General features: G+C 53.1%; 1 protein-coding gene and 1 long non-coding RNA gene across 4 annotated transcripts in view; one reads left to right on the top strand and one right to left on the bottom strand.

The window, feature by feature from the left end:
* Positions 1-8,536, bottom strand: part of cdc27 (cell division cycle 27) — a 119,202-nt gene extending 110,666 nt beyond the window's left edge. The window contains exon 1 of one of the 2 annotated variants that reach the window (XM_041173235.1): positions 8,389-8,536. In XM_041173235.1, the coding sequence (XP_041029169.1) occupies positions 8,389-8,415 (27 nt within the window). In that variant the 5' untranslated portion in view covers positions 8,416-8,536. The remainder of the gene's footprint in view (positions 1-8,388) is intronic. The other variant, XM_041173237.1, reaches the window with a different exon arrangement.
* LOC121268942 overlaps positions 8,495-14,798 on the top strand; it is a 40,051-nt gene continuing 33,747 nt past the window's right edge. The window contains exons 1-2 of one of the 2 annotated variants that reach the window (XR_005941284.1): positions 8,495-8,787; positions 10,894-10,984. This is a non-coding gene — a long non-coding RNA (uncharacterized LOC121268942). Of the gene's footprint in view, positions 8,788-9,010; positions 9,522-10,893; positions 10,985-14,798 lie in introns of those variants that run through there. The other variant, XR_005941285.1, reaches the window with a different exon arrangement.

Raw genomic sequence — 14,798 nt, forward strand, 5'->3', positions numbered from 1 at the left:
TTCTGGAGTGGAGATCGCCACTTCCATTCTGTCACATATCTTGCTCTCTTTTCCTTTTTTTCTCATCCCTTTGGCCTCACAGGCCTCTTTCCTCTCAAGAATAAAATGAACTTTTGTTCTCGCATTCAGAACTTCTTTCTGGACAACAAAATACAGGTCAATTTTCATCTGCTGAATGTAATTAAGGAAAACTGAAACTTAACAAAATCTTTGTCAGCTGGCACCAGTACTTTACACTAGATCAACTAATCTCTGCAATGTGTGTGACGCTCTTCAAATAATTACAGCAAATTGCTTCCACTACTTGCAAAACCTAAAATCAGCAATACTTCATTCTGCACAGCTCAAAATGCTGGCTGAAACACAAACCGTATTTACAGCCAATTTTCCCATCCTACCTAATGGTATTTTCACCAGGCCTGGCTGGAAAATTCACATCCATCATTCTACTTTAAGTTAAAAGCAAAATACTGCAGATGCTGGAAATCTGTGGATTCTGAAACACATACTGTGGATGCTGAAGAAAGGTCATACGGACTCGAAGCATTAACTCTGTTTCTCTCCCCACAGATGCTGTCAGACCTGCTGAGTTTTTCCAGCATTTTCTGTTTTTATTCTACTTTAAGCACCTTCCAAACTTCATGGAAGTTGTTAAACTCCAACAGAACTATCCCAACATGCAACATTTTCTGTTTTTCTCCAAGCCTGCAGGATAATATGTCTGAAAGTAGCAAAGCTATGGTGAAAAACAAATATAGGAGCAGTGTTCTACAGTGAATTATGTTGACAGAGCAGGCCAAACCATTTTGTTGACCTCAAATATCCAAATGAAGGATAAAACCAGGCCTAGAAGTAGGTTAAATTAATTTAAACCAAGCAGTTTTATCCAGCATTGTTTGCTACACAGAAAACCTCACCCAGTCATACCTACAATATACCACTAACAGGCTCACGTTACATCCAGTTGAACTGAAAGTCAGCAATGATACTCAGTTACAAACTTTTGGACACCTTGTTCCCCCCACAAAAAAAAGCCATTCAATGAACTCCCTTGCAAAAAAACACCATGACCACTGCCTTCCCAAAAATAGAGACAATACCCCTCCTCCCCACTGCGCACCCCTCCAACCCTCACCCTCCTCTACCCCGCTCTTCCTCCCTCCCCTCAACAACCTTCACGCCACATCCTACATCTACCGTTCCTCCCTCGCCCTACCCCAACCCCCTCCTCCCTGCCTCCCTCTCCCCCCTCCAACCTTTTCCCCTCCTCCTGCCCCAACCTTTCCTACTCATCGCTCCCCTAACCCTCCAAATCCTGCTTGACATACCCTTTCCCCTCCACCAACCCCATCCCATTCCCGTCCCCCTTGCTCCTCCTCCCCTCAACCCTCCACATCGCCCTCTCACCCCTCCTCCTCCCCTCAACCCTCCACATCGCCCCCTTGCCCCTCCTCCTCCCCTCAACGTCAGCCCCTCACCCCTCCTCCCTCCTGCTCCTCCTCCCCATTTCCCACTCCTCCTCCTCCCTCCCTCTTGTTCCCCCTCCCTCTCCCCGCCCCACCCCTCTTCCCTCTCCCTGCTCCTCCTCCCCCCTCCCCGTTCCTGCTCCCGCTCTCCCCTCCCCTGCCCGCTCCTCCCCCTCCCCCTCCCCCTACTCCCATGTGAGCAGAGCTGAAAAACAAAAAGGGGGCAGTCACTTTGCTGGGAATGTACTCTAGGCCTCCAAACAGCCAGGGGGAGATAGAGCAGCAGATATGTAGGCAAATCTCAAATAAGTGTAAAAATAATATGGGTAACAATTGTAGGGGATTTCAACTTCTCCAATATTAACTAGGTTAGTCTAAGTGAGAAAGGCTTAGAGGGGGCAGAATCCTTAAAGTGCATCCAGGAGAGTTTTTTGAGCCAGTACGTAGAAAGAGAAGAGTACAAGAGAAGAGGCAGTGCTGGACCTAATCTGAGGAAATGAAGTCAGGCAAGTGGTAGAAGTGTCAGTGGTGGAGCATTTCAGGGATAGTGACCATAAATCTGTCAGATTTAAGGCAGTTATGAAGAAGAACAAAGATAGGCTGCTTGTCGGTAAATCTACATCAGAATAGTGGGAGTCATTCAAAAAGGAAATAGTGAGAGTTCAGGGCTAACATGTCCCCGTAAAGGTGAAGGGTAGGACCAACAAGTCCAGGGAACCCTGGATGTCAAGGGATATAGGGGATAGGATAAAAAGAAACAAGGAGGCTGATGGCAGATACAGAGGGCTGAAAACAGCAGAAGACCAAGAGGAGTATAGAAAGCGTAGGGGGGGGGTACTTAAAAAAGTAATTAGGAGAATGAAGAGGGGGCTTGTAAAAACACTGACAGGCAAGCTAAAGGAAAATCCCAGGGTATTTTATAAATATATTAAGGGCAAGAGGATAACCAGGGAAAGAGTAGGGCCTGTTAGGGACCAAAGTGTCAATCTGTGAGAGGAGCCAGTAGATGTAGGTGAGGTTTTAAATGAGTACTTTTCGTCTGTGTTCACTATGGAGAAAGATGATATAGGTGCAGAAATCAGGGAGGGGAACTGTGATATACTTGAACAAATCAGCATTTAAAGGGAGGAGATATTATTGCTTGTAGCAGGCTTAAAAGTAGATAAATCCCCAGGCCCAGGTGAGATGTATCCCAGGCTGCTATGTAAGGCAAGGGAGGAGATTGCAGGGGCTCTGACACTAATTTTCAAATCTTCTCTGGCCACAGAAGAGGTGCCAGAGGACTGGAAGACAGCAAATGTGGTACCATTATTCAAGAAGGGTGGTAGGGATAAACCAGGTAATTACAGGCCAGTGAGTCTAACAGTAGGGAAGCTATTGGAAAAAATTGAGGGACAGGATTAATCTCCACTTGGAGAGGCAGGGATTAATCAGCAATAGTCAGCATAGCTTTGTCAAGGGGAGATCATGTTTGGATCAGGGGGAGAACAAATCTGATTGAATTTTTGGAGGAAGTGACTAGTTGTGTAGATGAGGGTAGTGCAGTTGATCTCATCTACATGGACACCGCCAAGGCTTTTGACAGGGTCCCGCATGGGGGAATGATCAGGAAGGCAAGAGCCCATGGGATCCAGGACAATTTGGCAAAATGGATCCAAAATTGGCTTAACAGCAGGAGGCAGAGGGTGATGGTCGAAGACTGTTTTTGCGATTGGAAGTCTGTGTTGAGTGGGGTACCGCAGGGATCGGTGCTGGGACTCTTGCTGTTTGTACTGTACATTAATTATTTTGACGTGAATATGATCAGTAAGTTTGCAGATGACATGGAAATTGGCGGTGTCGAAATAGTGAGGAGAAAAGCCTTAGATAACAGGACAATATAGGTGGGCTGGTAAGATGGGCAGGGCAGTGGCAAATGGAATTTAATCCTGAGAAGTGTGAGGTGATGCATTTTGGAAGGACTAACACAGCAAGGGAATACACAATGAATAATAGGACCCTAGGAAGTACAGAGGATCAGAGGGACCTTGGTGTACATGTCCATAGATCCCTGAAGGCAGCAGCACAGGTAAATAATGTGGTTAAGGCAACATATGGGATACTTGCCTTTATTGGCTGAGTTGGGGTGGGGGGGTAGGCTGGGTTGAGTTGGGGTGGGGGGGTAGGCATAGAGCATAAGAGCAGGTAGGCTATGTTGGAGCTGTATAAAGTGCTGGTTAGGCTACAGCTGGAGTACTGTGTGCAGTCTGGTTGCCACACTATGGGAAGGATGTAATTGCACTGGAGAGGGTGCAGAGGAGATTCATCAGGATATTGCCTGGGCTGGAGCATTTCAGAAGAGTGATTGGATAGGCTAGGGTTGTTTTCCTTAGAGCAGAGAAGGCTGAAGGGGGACCTGATGAAGGTATACAAAACTATGAGGGGCATAGATAGGAAGAAACTTTCCCCATTAGTGGGGTGTCAATAACCAGGGGGCATAAATTTAAGGTAAGGGCAAGAGGTTTAGAGCAAATTTGAGGAAAATTTTTCGCCCAGAGGGTGGTTGGAATCTGGAACACACTGCCTAAGGGGGCGGTAGAGGCAGGAAAACTCACAACATTTAAGAAGTATTTAGATGAGCACTTGAAATGCCATAGCATACAGAGCTATGAGCCAAGTGCTGGAAAATGGGATTAGAGATGATAGGTGCTTGATGGCTGGCATGGACACAATGGGCCTGTTTCTGTGTGGTATAATTCTATGGCTCTACGTGCTCCTTATCCCCATGACCTGCCCCACCCCAACTCAACCCAGCCTACCCCCAACCCACCCCAACTCAACCCAGCCTACCCCCTCACCCCCACCCCGACTCAACCCAGCCTACCCCCTCACCCCCACCCCGACTCAACCCAGCCTACCCCCCAACCCACCCCGACTCAACCCAGCCTACCCCCCAACCCACCCCGACTCAACCCAGCCTACCCCCCTCACCCCCACCCCGACTCAACCCAGCCTACCCCCCAACCCGCCCCACCCCGACTCAACCCAGCCTACCCCCCAACCCGCCCCACCCCGACTCAACCCAGCCTACCCCCCAACCCGCCCCACCCCGACTCAACCCAGCCTACCCCCCAACCCGCCCCACCCCGACTCAACCCAGCCTACCCCCCAACCCGCCCCACCCCGACTCAACCCAGCCTACCCCCCAACCCGCCCCACCCCGACTCAACCCAGCCTACCCCCCAACCCGCCCCACCCCGACTCAACCCAGCCTACCCCCCAACCCGCCCCACCCCGACTCAACCCAGCCTACCCCCCAACCCGCCCCACCCCGACTCAACCCAGCCTACCCCCCAACCCGCCCCACCCCGACTCAACCCAGCCTACCCCCCAACCCGCCCCACCCCGACTCAACCCAGCCTACCCCCCAACCCGCCCCACCCCGACTCAACCCAGCCTACCCCCCAACCCGCCCCACCCCGACTCAACCCAGCCTACCCCCCAACCCGCCCCACCCCGACTCAACCCAGCCTACCCCCCAACCCGCCCCACCCCGACTCAACCCAGCCTACCCCCCAACCCGCCCCACCCCGACTCAACCCAGCCTACCCCCCAACCCGCCCCACCCCGACTCAACCCAGCCTACCCCCCAACCCGCCCCACCCCGACTCAACCCAGCCTACCCCCCAACCCGCCCCACCCCGACTCAACCCAGCCTACCCCCCAACCCGCCCCACCCCGACTCAACCCAGCCTACCCCCCAAACCCGCCCCACCCCGACTCAACCCAGCCTACCCCCCAACCCGCCCCACCCCGACTCAACCCAGCCTACCCCCCAACCCGCCCCACCCCGACTCAACCCAGCCTACCCCCCAACCCGCCCCACCCCGACTCAACCCAGCCTACCCCCCAACCCGCCCCACCCCGACTCAACCCAGCCTACCCCCCAACCCGCCCCACCCCGACTCAACCCAGCCTACCCCCCAACCCGCCCCACCCCGACTCAACCCAGCCTACCCCCCAACCCGCCCCACCCCGACTCAACCCAGCCTACCCCCCAACCCGCCCCACCCCGACTCAACCCAGCCTACCCCCCAACCCGCCCCACCCCGACTCAACCCAGCCTACCCCCCAACCCGCCCCACCCCGACTCAACCCAGCCTACCCCCCAACCCGCCCCACCCCGACTCAACCCAGCCTACCCCCCAACCCGCCCCACCCCGACTCAACCCAGCCTACCCCCCCAACCCGCCCCACCCCGACTCAACCCAGCCTACCCCCCAACCCGCCCCACCCCGACTCAACCCAGCCTACCCCCCAACCCGCCCCACCCCGACTCAACCCAGCCTACCCCCCAACCCGCCCCGACTCAACCCAGCCTACCCCCCAACCCACCCCAGCCTACCCCCCAACCCAACCCAGCCTACCCCCCAACCCAACCCAGCCTACCCCCCAACTCAACCCAGCCTACCCCCCAACCCAACCCAGCCTACCCCCCAACTCAACCCAGCCTACCCCCCAACTCAACCCAGCCTACCCCCCAACTCAACCCAGCCTACCCCCCAACTCAACCCAGCCTACCCCCCAACTCAACCCAGCCTACCCCCCAACTCAACCCAGCCTACCCCCCAACTCAACCCAGCCTACCCCCCAACTCAACCCAGCCTACCCCCCAACTCAACCCAGCCTACCCCCCAACTCAACCCAGCCTACCCCCCAACTCAACCCAGCCTACCCCCCAACTCAACCCAGCCTACCCCCCAACTCAACCCAGCCTACCCCCCAACTCAACCCAGCCTACCCCCCAACTCAACCCAGCCTACCCCCCAACTCAACCCAGCCTACCCCCCAACTCAACCCAGCCTACCCCCCAACTCAACCCAGCCTACCCCCCAACTCAACCCAGCCTACCCCCCAACTCAACCCAGCCTACCCCCCAACTCAACCCAGCCTACCCCCCAACTCAACCCAGCCTACCCCCCAACTCAACCCAGCCTACCCCCCAACACAACCCAGCCTACCCCCCAACTCAACCCAGCCTACCCCCCAACTCAACCCAGCCTACCCCCCAACTCAACCCAGCCTACCCCCCAACTCAACCCAGCCTACCCCCCAACTCAACCCAGCCTACCCCCCAACTCAACCCAGCCTACCCCCCAACTCAACCCAGCCTACCCCCCAACTCAACCCAGCCTACCCCCCAACTCAACCCAGCCTACCCCCCAACTCAACCCAGCCTACCCCCCAACTCAACCCAGCCTACCCCCCAACTCAACCCAGCCTACCCCCCAACTCAACCCAGCCTACCCCCCAACTCAACCCAACCTACCCCCCAACTCAACCCAGCCTACCCCCCAACTCAACCCAGCCTACCCCCCAACTCAACCCAGCCTACCCCCCAACTCAACCCAGCCTACCCCCCAACTCAACCCAGCCTACCCCCCAACTCAACCCAGCCTACCCCCCAACTCAACCCAGCCTACCCCCCAACTCAACCCAGCCTACCCCCCAACTCAACCCAGCCTACCCCCCAACTCAACCCAGCCTACCCCCCAACTCAACCCAGCCTACCCCCCAACTCAACCCAGCCTACCCCCCAACCCGCCCCAACTCAACCCAGCCTACCCCCCAACCCGCCCCAACTCAACCCAGCCTACCCCCCAACCCGCCCCAACTCAACCCAGCCTACCCCCCAACCCGCCCCAACTCAACCCAGCCTACCCCCCAACCCGCCCCAACCCGCCCCAGCCTACCCCCCAACCCGCCCCAGCCTACCCCCCAACCCGCCCCAGCCTACCCCCCAACCCGCCCCAGCCTACCCCCCAACCCGCCCCAGCCTACCCCCCAACCCGCCCCAGCCTACCCCCCAACCCGCCCCAGCCTACCCCCCAACCCGCCCCAGCCTACCCCCCAACCCGCCCCAGCCTACCCCCCAACCCGCCCCAGCCTACCCCCCAACCCGCCCCGGCCTACCCCCCAACCCGCCCCGGCCTACCCCCCAACCCGCCCCGGCCTACCCCCCAACCCGCCCCGGCCTACCCCCCAACCCGCCCCGGCCTACCCCCCAACCCTCCCCGGCCTACCCCCCAACCCGCCCCGGCCTACCCCCCAACCCGCCCCAGCCTACCCCCCAACTCAACCCAGCCTACCCCCCAACTCAACCCAGCCTACCCCCCAACTCAACCCAGCCTACCCCCCAACTCAACCCAGCCTACCCCCCAACTCAACCCAGCCTACCCCCCAACTCAACCCAGCCTACCCCCCAACTCAACCCAGCCTACCCCCCAACTCAACCCAGCCTACCCCCCAACTCAACCCAGCCTACCCCCCAACTCAACCCAGCCTACCCCCCAACTCAACCCAGCCTACCCCCCAACTCAACCCAGCCTACCCCCCAACTCAACCCAGCCTACCCCCCAACTCAACCCAGCCTACCCCCCAACTCAACCCAGCCTACCCCCCAACTCAACCCAGCCTACCCCCCAACTCAACCCAGCCTACCCCCCAACTCAACCCAGCCTACCCCCCAACCCGCCCCAGCCTACCCCCCAACCCTCCCCAGCCTACCCCCCAACCCACCCCAACTCAACCCAGCCTACCCCCTCACCCCCACCCCAACCCATCCAACCCTGCCCCCCTCCCGGGTTCCCCGGGCTTCGCCACACTACGGGAGGGAGAGAAGCAACTGCAGCCCCGGCCTTTGATCTCACGCGGGCCCCGGCCTGGGAGCGAGCGCCGGGCCCCGGCCTGGGAGCGAGCGCCGGGCCCCGGCCTGGGAGCGAGCGCCGGGCCCCGGCCTGGGAGCGAGCGCCGGGCCCCGGCCTGGGAGCGAGCGCCGGGCCCCGGCCTGGGAGCGAGCGCCGGGCCCCGGCCTGGGAGCGAGCGCCGGGCCCCGGCCTGGGAGCGAGCGCCGGGCCAGGATTAGCAGCCGGGCCGAGTTTACCTGAACGGGTTCCTGCAGGACTGTCATGGTCTGGGAGTGAGTCTGTGCCAAGCGGCGCGGCTTCTCATCACACACGGCCCAAGATTCAAATTTCAACAGTCACCGGATCCGAACGGCCGGTAGCACGACAGCAATTCCTCCGGAAATGGCCGAGTCCCGCCGGAAATAGCCGAGTCCCGCCGAAAAATCACCGACTCCCACCGGAAATAAACGAAACTCCACCGGAAATAGACGAATCTCCACCGGAAATCACCAAGAGCCTGACGAAAAGCACCGAGTCGCACCAGAAATCACGGAATCCGAAACACAAATTGCCAAGGCCTGTCGGTAATTATCGAACCCTGCCGAAAATCCCCAGCAGGCATGACCAGAAATCATTGAATCCCGCCATAAATCAACGTAAGTCACCAAGTCCCACCGGAAATCACCAGAAATCATTGACCCCCCGCCCCTCCTCTTCCCCCCCCCCCCCCCCGCACAGAAATCACCGATCCCCCGCCACAAATGCCCAAAACCCGGCAGAAATCACCGCTAAAAGCTTGTGTCCCCACTGGAAATCTGAAGAAATCACCAAGCAGGAAATCACCAGAAATGACCGCGTCCCCACTGGAAATTGCCAAAAAATCACGGCGAAACACCGGAAATCACCATAAATCACTGGGCCTCCACCAGAAATCATCAAAAATCACCGTGCCCCACTGCAAGTCACCATTACGCCCTGGAAGTTACCAAATCCCAACAAAAATCACTGAGCCTTAGCCAAAAACCACCAGAAATCACCAAACCCCACTAGAAATCACAAAGCACCTGTCTGAATTCATCAAGCCCCATTTTAAATCACCAATCACCCACCGGAAGTTACCAAGGCCCCACCGGAAATCACCGAACCTGGCCTAAAATTACTGAACCTAGCCCGAAATCACCGAGCCCTGCCAGAAATCACCCCCAAGCCTCACTGGCAATCACCGAATCCCACCAGAAATCTCTCAGCCCTGTCTGAAATCATCGAGCCCTGCTGGATATCACCAAGCCCTTGCCAGAAATCATATAACCCTGCCAGAAATTACCACACTTTACCGGAAATCCAACACTGGGAATTGTGATGGCCCTGCTGGTGAGGGGCTCAGGGCAGGGTAAGTAACTGTCCAGTATTGTAAACGGTTGTCCCTTATTTTGACTGTATGTCACAGGACACCCAAGGAACGCCTTTTGTCCTTTATATCTATAAAAGCCTGTCGGAGACAGCCTGGGAATCTCCTCTTACCTTTGCCTCTTGTTTTTTTTGTGAGAATGTGCATCAAATTTGCAAATCAAAACATTTCAGATGCCTGAAATATAATCTTAAAACATAGGAGCAGAAATTAGGCCATTCGGCCCATCGACTCTGCTCCGCCATTCAATCGTGGCTGATAAGTTTCTCAACCCCATTCTCCCGCTTTCTCCGCGTAACCTTTGATCCCCTTACCAATCAAGAACCTATCTATCTCGGTCTTAAATACACTCAATGACCTGGCCTCCACAGCCTTCTGTGGCAATGAGTTCACTTACTTTCTTTCAAACTCTGTCATGAAAACCATCTGATCCTGGGGATTTGTCACTCTTTAATACCATTATTTTCTTCATTACTGTTATTTTGCTTATGTTAATTCTGGTGAGTCCCTGTTCATGATTTAAATTTAGTTCAGGTGGGATATTCGGCATGCTCTCTTCCCCTTCTGTAAGTACTGCTGCCAACAGAATTATTCAACATCTCTGCTAGTTTTGTATATCACTATTATCAGTTTTCAAGCAACCGTCATTGCTTCTGACCACTTTCTTCTTCCTAATATGATTGCAAAAAGTGTTTGTGTTGGATTTTGATATCCCTTGCAAATTTATTTTCATACTCACTCTTTGTAGTTTTTCTGTTTGCCTTTCCACCTTTTGTTATTCTTTGTATTTTTCCCATTTACCAGAATCTGTATTTTTTTGCACTTTTTGATGCTTTTTCTTTTACTTTTATGCAGTCTCTTACCCCTTTCATCATTTATGACTGTTTATTTGGCAAGTAGAACTCTTGCATTCTAAGGCTATAAACTGGTTTTATTCACGTTGAATTATTTTGTGAAAACCTCCCATTGATCTTCTGTCATTTTACCCATTAACAGATTGGCCCAGTTTACTGTTGCATTGAAGCCAGTCTTACCTAAATCTAGAATCTTAGTAGCTGTTTCATGTTTCTGTCTTTCGAATACTTCATTGGACTCAATCATATCATGAACGCCATTAGATAAATGTTCACAAGCAGTTAGATTGGTTACTAAATCTGGCTCATTACTTACAATGGCTTGCTCCCTATTGGTTCTATGACATATTGTTGCAGAAAACTATCCTGTATACACTCAAGAAATTTACTACCTTTTTGACATGTGCTAGTCAGTTTATCCCAATCTAAGTTAAAATTAAATTCCTCTATTAAAACCATTCTGCATTTGCTACACGCTAATCTAATCTCTGTGTTTATAGGAACGTGGGAGCAGGAGTAGTCCATTCAGCCCCTCAAGCCGCTCTGCCAATCAACTAGATCATGTCTAATCTACCTCAACGCCATTTTCCGGTACTATCCCCTTATCCCTTGATGTCATTAATATCTAGATATCTGTCAATCTCTGTCTTGAACATACTCAATGATTGAGCTTCCACAGCCCTCTGAGGTAGAGGATTCCAAAGATTCACCACTCTCTTTGAGTGAAGAAATTTCACTCATCTCAGCCCCTCATTCTGAGACAGTATCTGCTGATTCTCAACACCTACACCATCCCCAAGCCAATGAAGACATCCTTCCTGTATCTACCCTGTCTAGCCCCTTAAGAATTTTGTAAGTTTCAATGAGATCACCTCTCATTCTTCTAAGTTCTGGAGAATACAGGCCCAGTCTCCTCAATCCCTCCTCATAGGACAGTCCCACCATCCCAGGAATCAGTCTGGTGAACCTCTGCTGAACTCCTCTATGGAAATTATATCCTTCCTTAGGTAAGGGACCAAAATTGCACACAATATGCCAGATGTGATCTAACCAAGGCTCTATACAATTGCATTAAGACATTTTCACTCTTGTACTCAAATCCTCTTGCAATAAAATACAACATTCCATTAACCTTCCTAATTTGATTGCTGCACCTACATGTTATCTTTCATTGACTTATGAACAAGGACACCCAGGTCCCATAGGACATCAACACTTCCCAATCTCCTCCCCCCCCCCCCCACCACCGACATCCACACCCCCCCCCCCCCCCCCCCCCCCCCCCCCCCCCGCCCCTCACCCATTTAAGAAATAGCCTGGATTATACAGTATATTTGTACAATCCATCACATTACAAATGCTACCAGGGGGCCTATACACAACTCCCATTCCCAGACATAACTCTTTTTCTATTAAATCTACCCATAATGTGAACTGCTTTATCAGATTCTGAGGGAACACTCATCAACCATCATTTCTCAATCTGGGGCTATCATGGTGAGCAGCACTCTCAGTTTGTATGGTTCAGGCTCCCTTTAGGCAGCTTGTTGCGCAATATATGCCACGGAGCAGTTAGGCCATTTGCCAGCTCACTGATGTTCTGCACAGGAGAGTTGCCCAGTTCATAAAGTTTGACACCACGTCCAGGCATCAGGGACTTCTGTATCCATGTTCCTGGAGAAAAAGCCCTGGCATTGACCTCTGCCGCTATTATTTCCACTGCCTTCTGAGCATATGCCTAGAGGGCCTCCTGCCCCACTGTGGTTACTGGATGGCTCTCCTTTTCACTGCATACACCAAAATCTGCAGTGCAGTGTCTGAAAATCTTGGAAACATTCTCTTGCATGTTCAGCCATTCCTCAAAGTACGAGAGCACAGACTGAGATTTCAGATGATTCTCACTGTCCCTTGCAGTCACAATGCAATTCTCTGTTATGAGGTCTGGGCAGCCTTTAAGTAGCACTAAACACCAGGGTTGACAGGCCTCCTGATGTGTGCAGCCAATGAACAGAATGGGTAGCCCACAGCAATCTTGTTATGCAGCAGACAGCCCTAGTTTACCAGTCTGCTTTTAATGCAACAAACAGATACAGGTTACACACTGCTATCCCCATACAAGTTCTTGGGGCTTAGCCAATTTCTCCTCCTCTGTGTCCTACTGCCTAACCAATTCACTATCCAAACTGGTTGCCTCCAAATCCATGCACTCTCAGTTTTGTCTTTCAATACCTTCTGGAATCCATATAAATACCATTGTAATGAAGATGTGTTTTGTGCAAAATAACGATTTTGAGTCCACCAACTGGAAACCTGAATTGAACTTGTAAAAACAAAGAGACTAAGGTGACTTGAACTTGCAGCCCAAGATGGCTAAGCCCAATTTGCATTACAGTACATTCCACATTGCAATTCATTGGAGTGGAGTCAGTCTGTCTACAAAATGCCTTAAAGGCAAGGACCGGGTTTTTCGGCCCCCATTCACGGTGGGTATCATGGCCGGTGGGAGCAGAAAATATGGCGAGAGGGCCAAAAATCAGTTTTACGTCAGCATGAAACCAGTTTGCAATCATCCACTCCACCCATCAACGGCAGGCCACTTTACCCACCATGGCACATTGGGAACGTCATTTTAATACATTTGCATCTCATTAAAAGCCCTGCTCGCCGGAATCATTCCCCCACGATGGATCATCTGGGCAGTTCGGCGTGCAATTAGAACAACGTGCTTCACAACAGGACATAAACAACAGGTACCTGGTGAGCTGCGCTCGCTTGTCACTTTGAGGTTAGTTGGCCTACCTTGCGTCACGCAGCACTCGCAGGAATCAGTGCCAGGCTTTGCAAGCAGCACCACATTGCTGTCACAGTGGGGTGTCACACACAAGTCTCCACATACCAGACCAGCAGTAAGGCAGGGGTGGCTTTTAAAGGGCTGCAGGGTTAGGGCTGCACTGGGGAAGTGGGGGAAACTGACCTGAGGCATGGGAAGAGGCTGCAGGGCTAGGTCTATACTGGGGGTTCTGAGTGGGGAAGGTTGCACTCAGACACATGACTGGGAGGGTGGTGAGTGGGGGGTATATGTTGAACAGTGGAAGTGGCCACAAGATGGGGATGGGTGAGGTCCACATGGGCCACAGGCACATCCACTTCAAAATGTTCAGGGGCTGACAAATGGACATGCAGCAGAAGCACATCAGGATCAAGGAATACAGGGGATGAATGGAGAGGAGTGTGACGGAGGGAAATATGAACATGAAGCTCCTCTGGGATGATGGGAAGGGTTTCTATACTCATACAGGGAGGGTCCAAGCTGGTCTGGCATTGAGAGCTCGGCACCACCATCTTTCAACCTGCAGCGATGGCGCAGTGCAAAGTTAAACTGAGGAAAAAGTCTGCTGGTCGGGGCTGTGCAGGTGGATTGGAGGGCAGCTGCATGAATTGGGGTGGGGGGTTGATTTAAGGGACATCCACTGAACTGTGCATTCTCAAATGCAGGGAGAGGCACAGCTGAGACATGTTGGGAACTTTTCAATGACAGTGCAGAAAATCAGGAAAGTGAAGCAATGATGCCCATTCATGCAAGACTAATCCCGCAAAGTGACACTAATCAATCATCTTGTTTTAAACCCTTGTTTACAGCCTGGAAATTCCCCAGAGGAATAATGAACTCCAGAGCAATTGGGCGAATGGACAAACCTCAGAAGCCTGTTAGAAAGTTGGTGCTAGATGGTTCACTGAAGAGAAGCCTCAGGCCTCCCTCAAATAATCTCATTTCCCTGAAAGAACATTTACCCTCATGTTTATTCCCAAGAGTGTAGTATTAGAAAGCGGTGAATGAGGCTTCCAGTGTCTGGGCTGAAAGCAGCACATCCAAGTACCTGGCCAAAGCAAGGTCATGTTGGGGTTGGGGGGTATGGGTGACTTTGATACACACGCTGCATTGGCCATCATTTCAGGGGCGAGTACTCTCGGCACAGGAACAAAGCCCCTAAACCCACATTTACTGACGAGTCATTGAGAGAAAGAGGAACTTTGGTGACCAATGCTGACACTTGTCTCTTTCTCATTGATACTGCAGAGAAGAGACCATCAGGAGGGAGGAGGCTGGATTTATTGCTGCTGCATTATCGCTTAAAGGTAGGAGGGAGGATTGCGATGGAGGCGCCTGGATTGCAAAAGGGAAGAGCAAAACCCTCTAAACCAACAGCTAACAGGGCCTCCTCCAGACACAGGGGATGAGGCTCGTGGAGTTGTCATGTGTAGGCAGCTCGCAAGACCCAGGGTTTACAGAACTTGAGTATCTTTTCTGCAGATGAGCGAGAACCAGTGCTGCCAACGGCTCTGCATGTCCAAGTCTCTGGTGACTCATATTTGCCACATTCACCAGAAATTGGCACCATGGGCT

The sequence above is a fragment of the Carcharodon carcharias genome, chromosome 23 (assembly GCF_017639515.1).
Source record: "Carcharodon carcharias isolate sCarCar2 chromosome 23, sCarCar2.pri, whole genome shotgun sequence".
In the NCBI taxonomy this organism is placed as follows: domain Eukaryota; kingdom Metazoa; phylum Chordata; class Chondrichthyes; order Lamniformes; family Lamnidae; genus Carcharodon; species Carcharodon carcharias.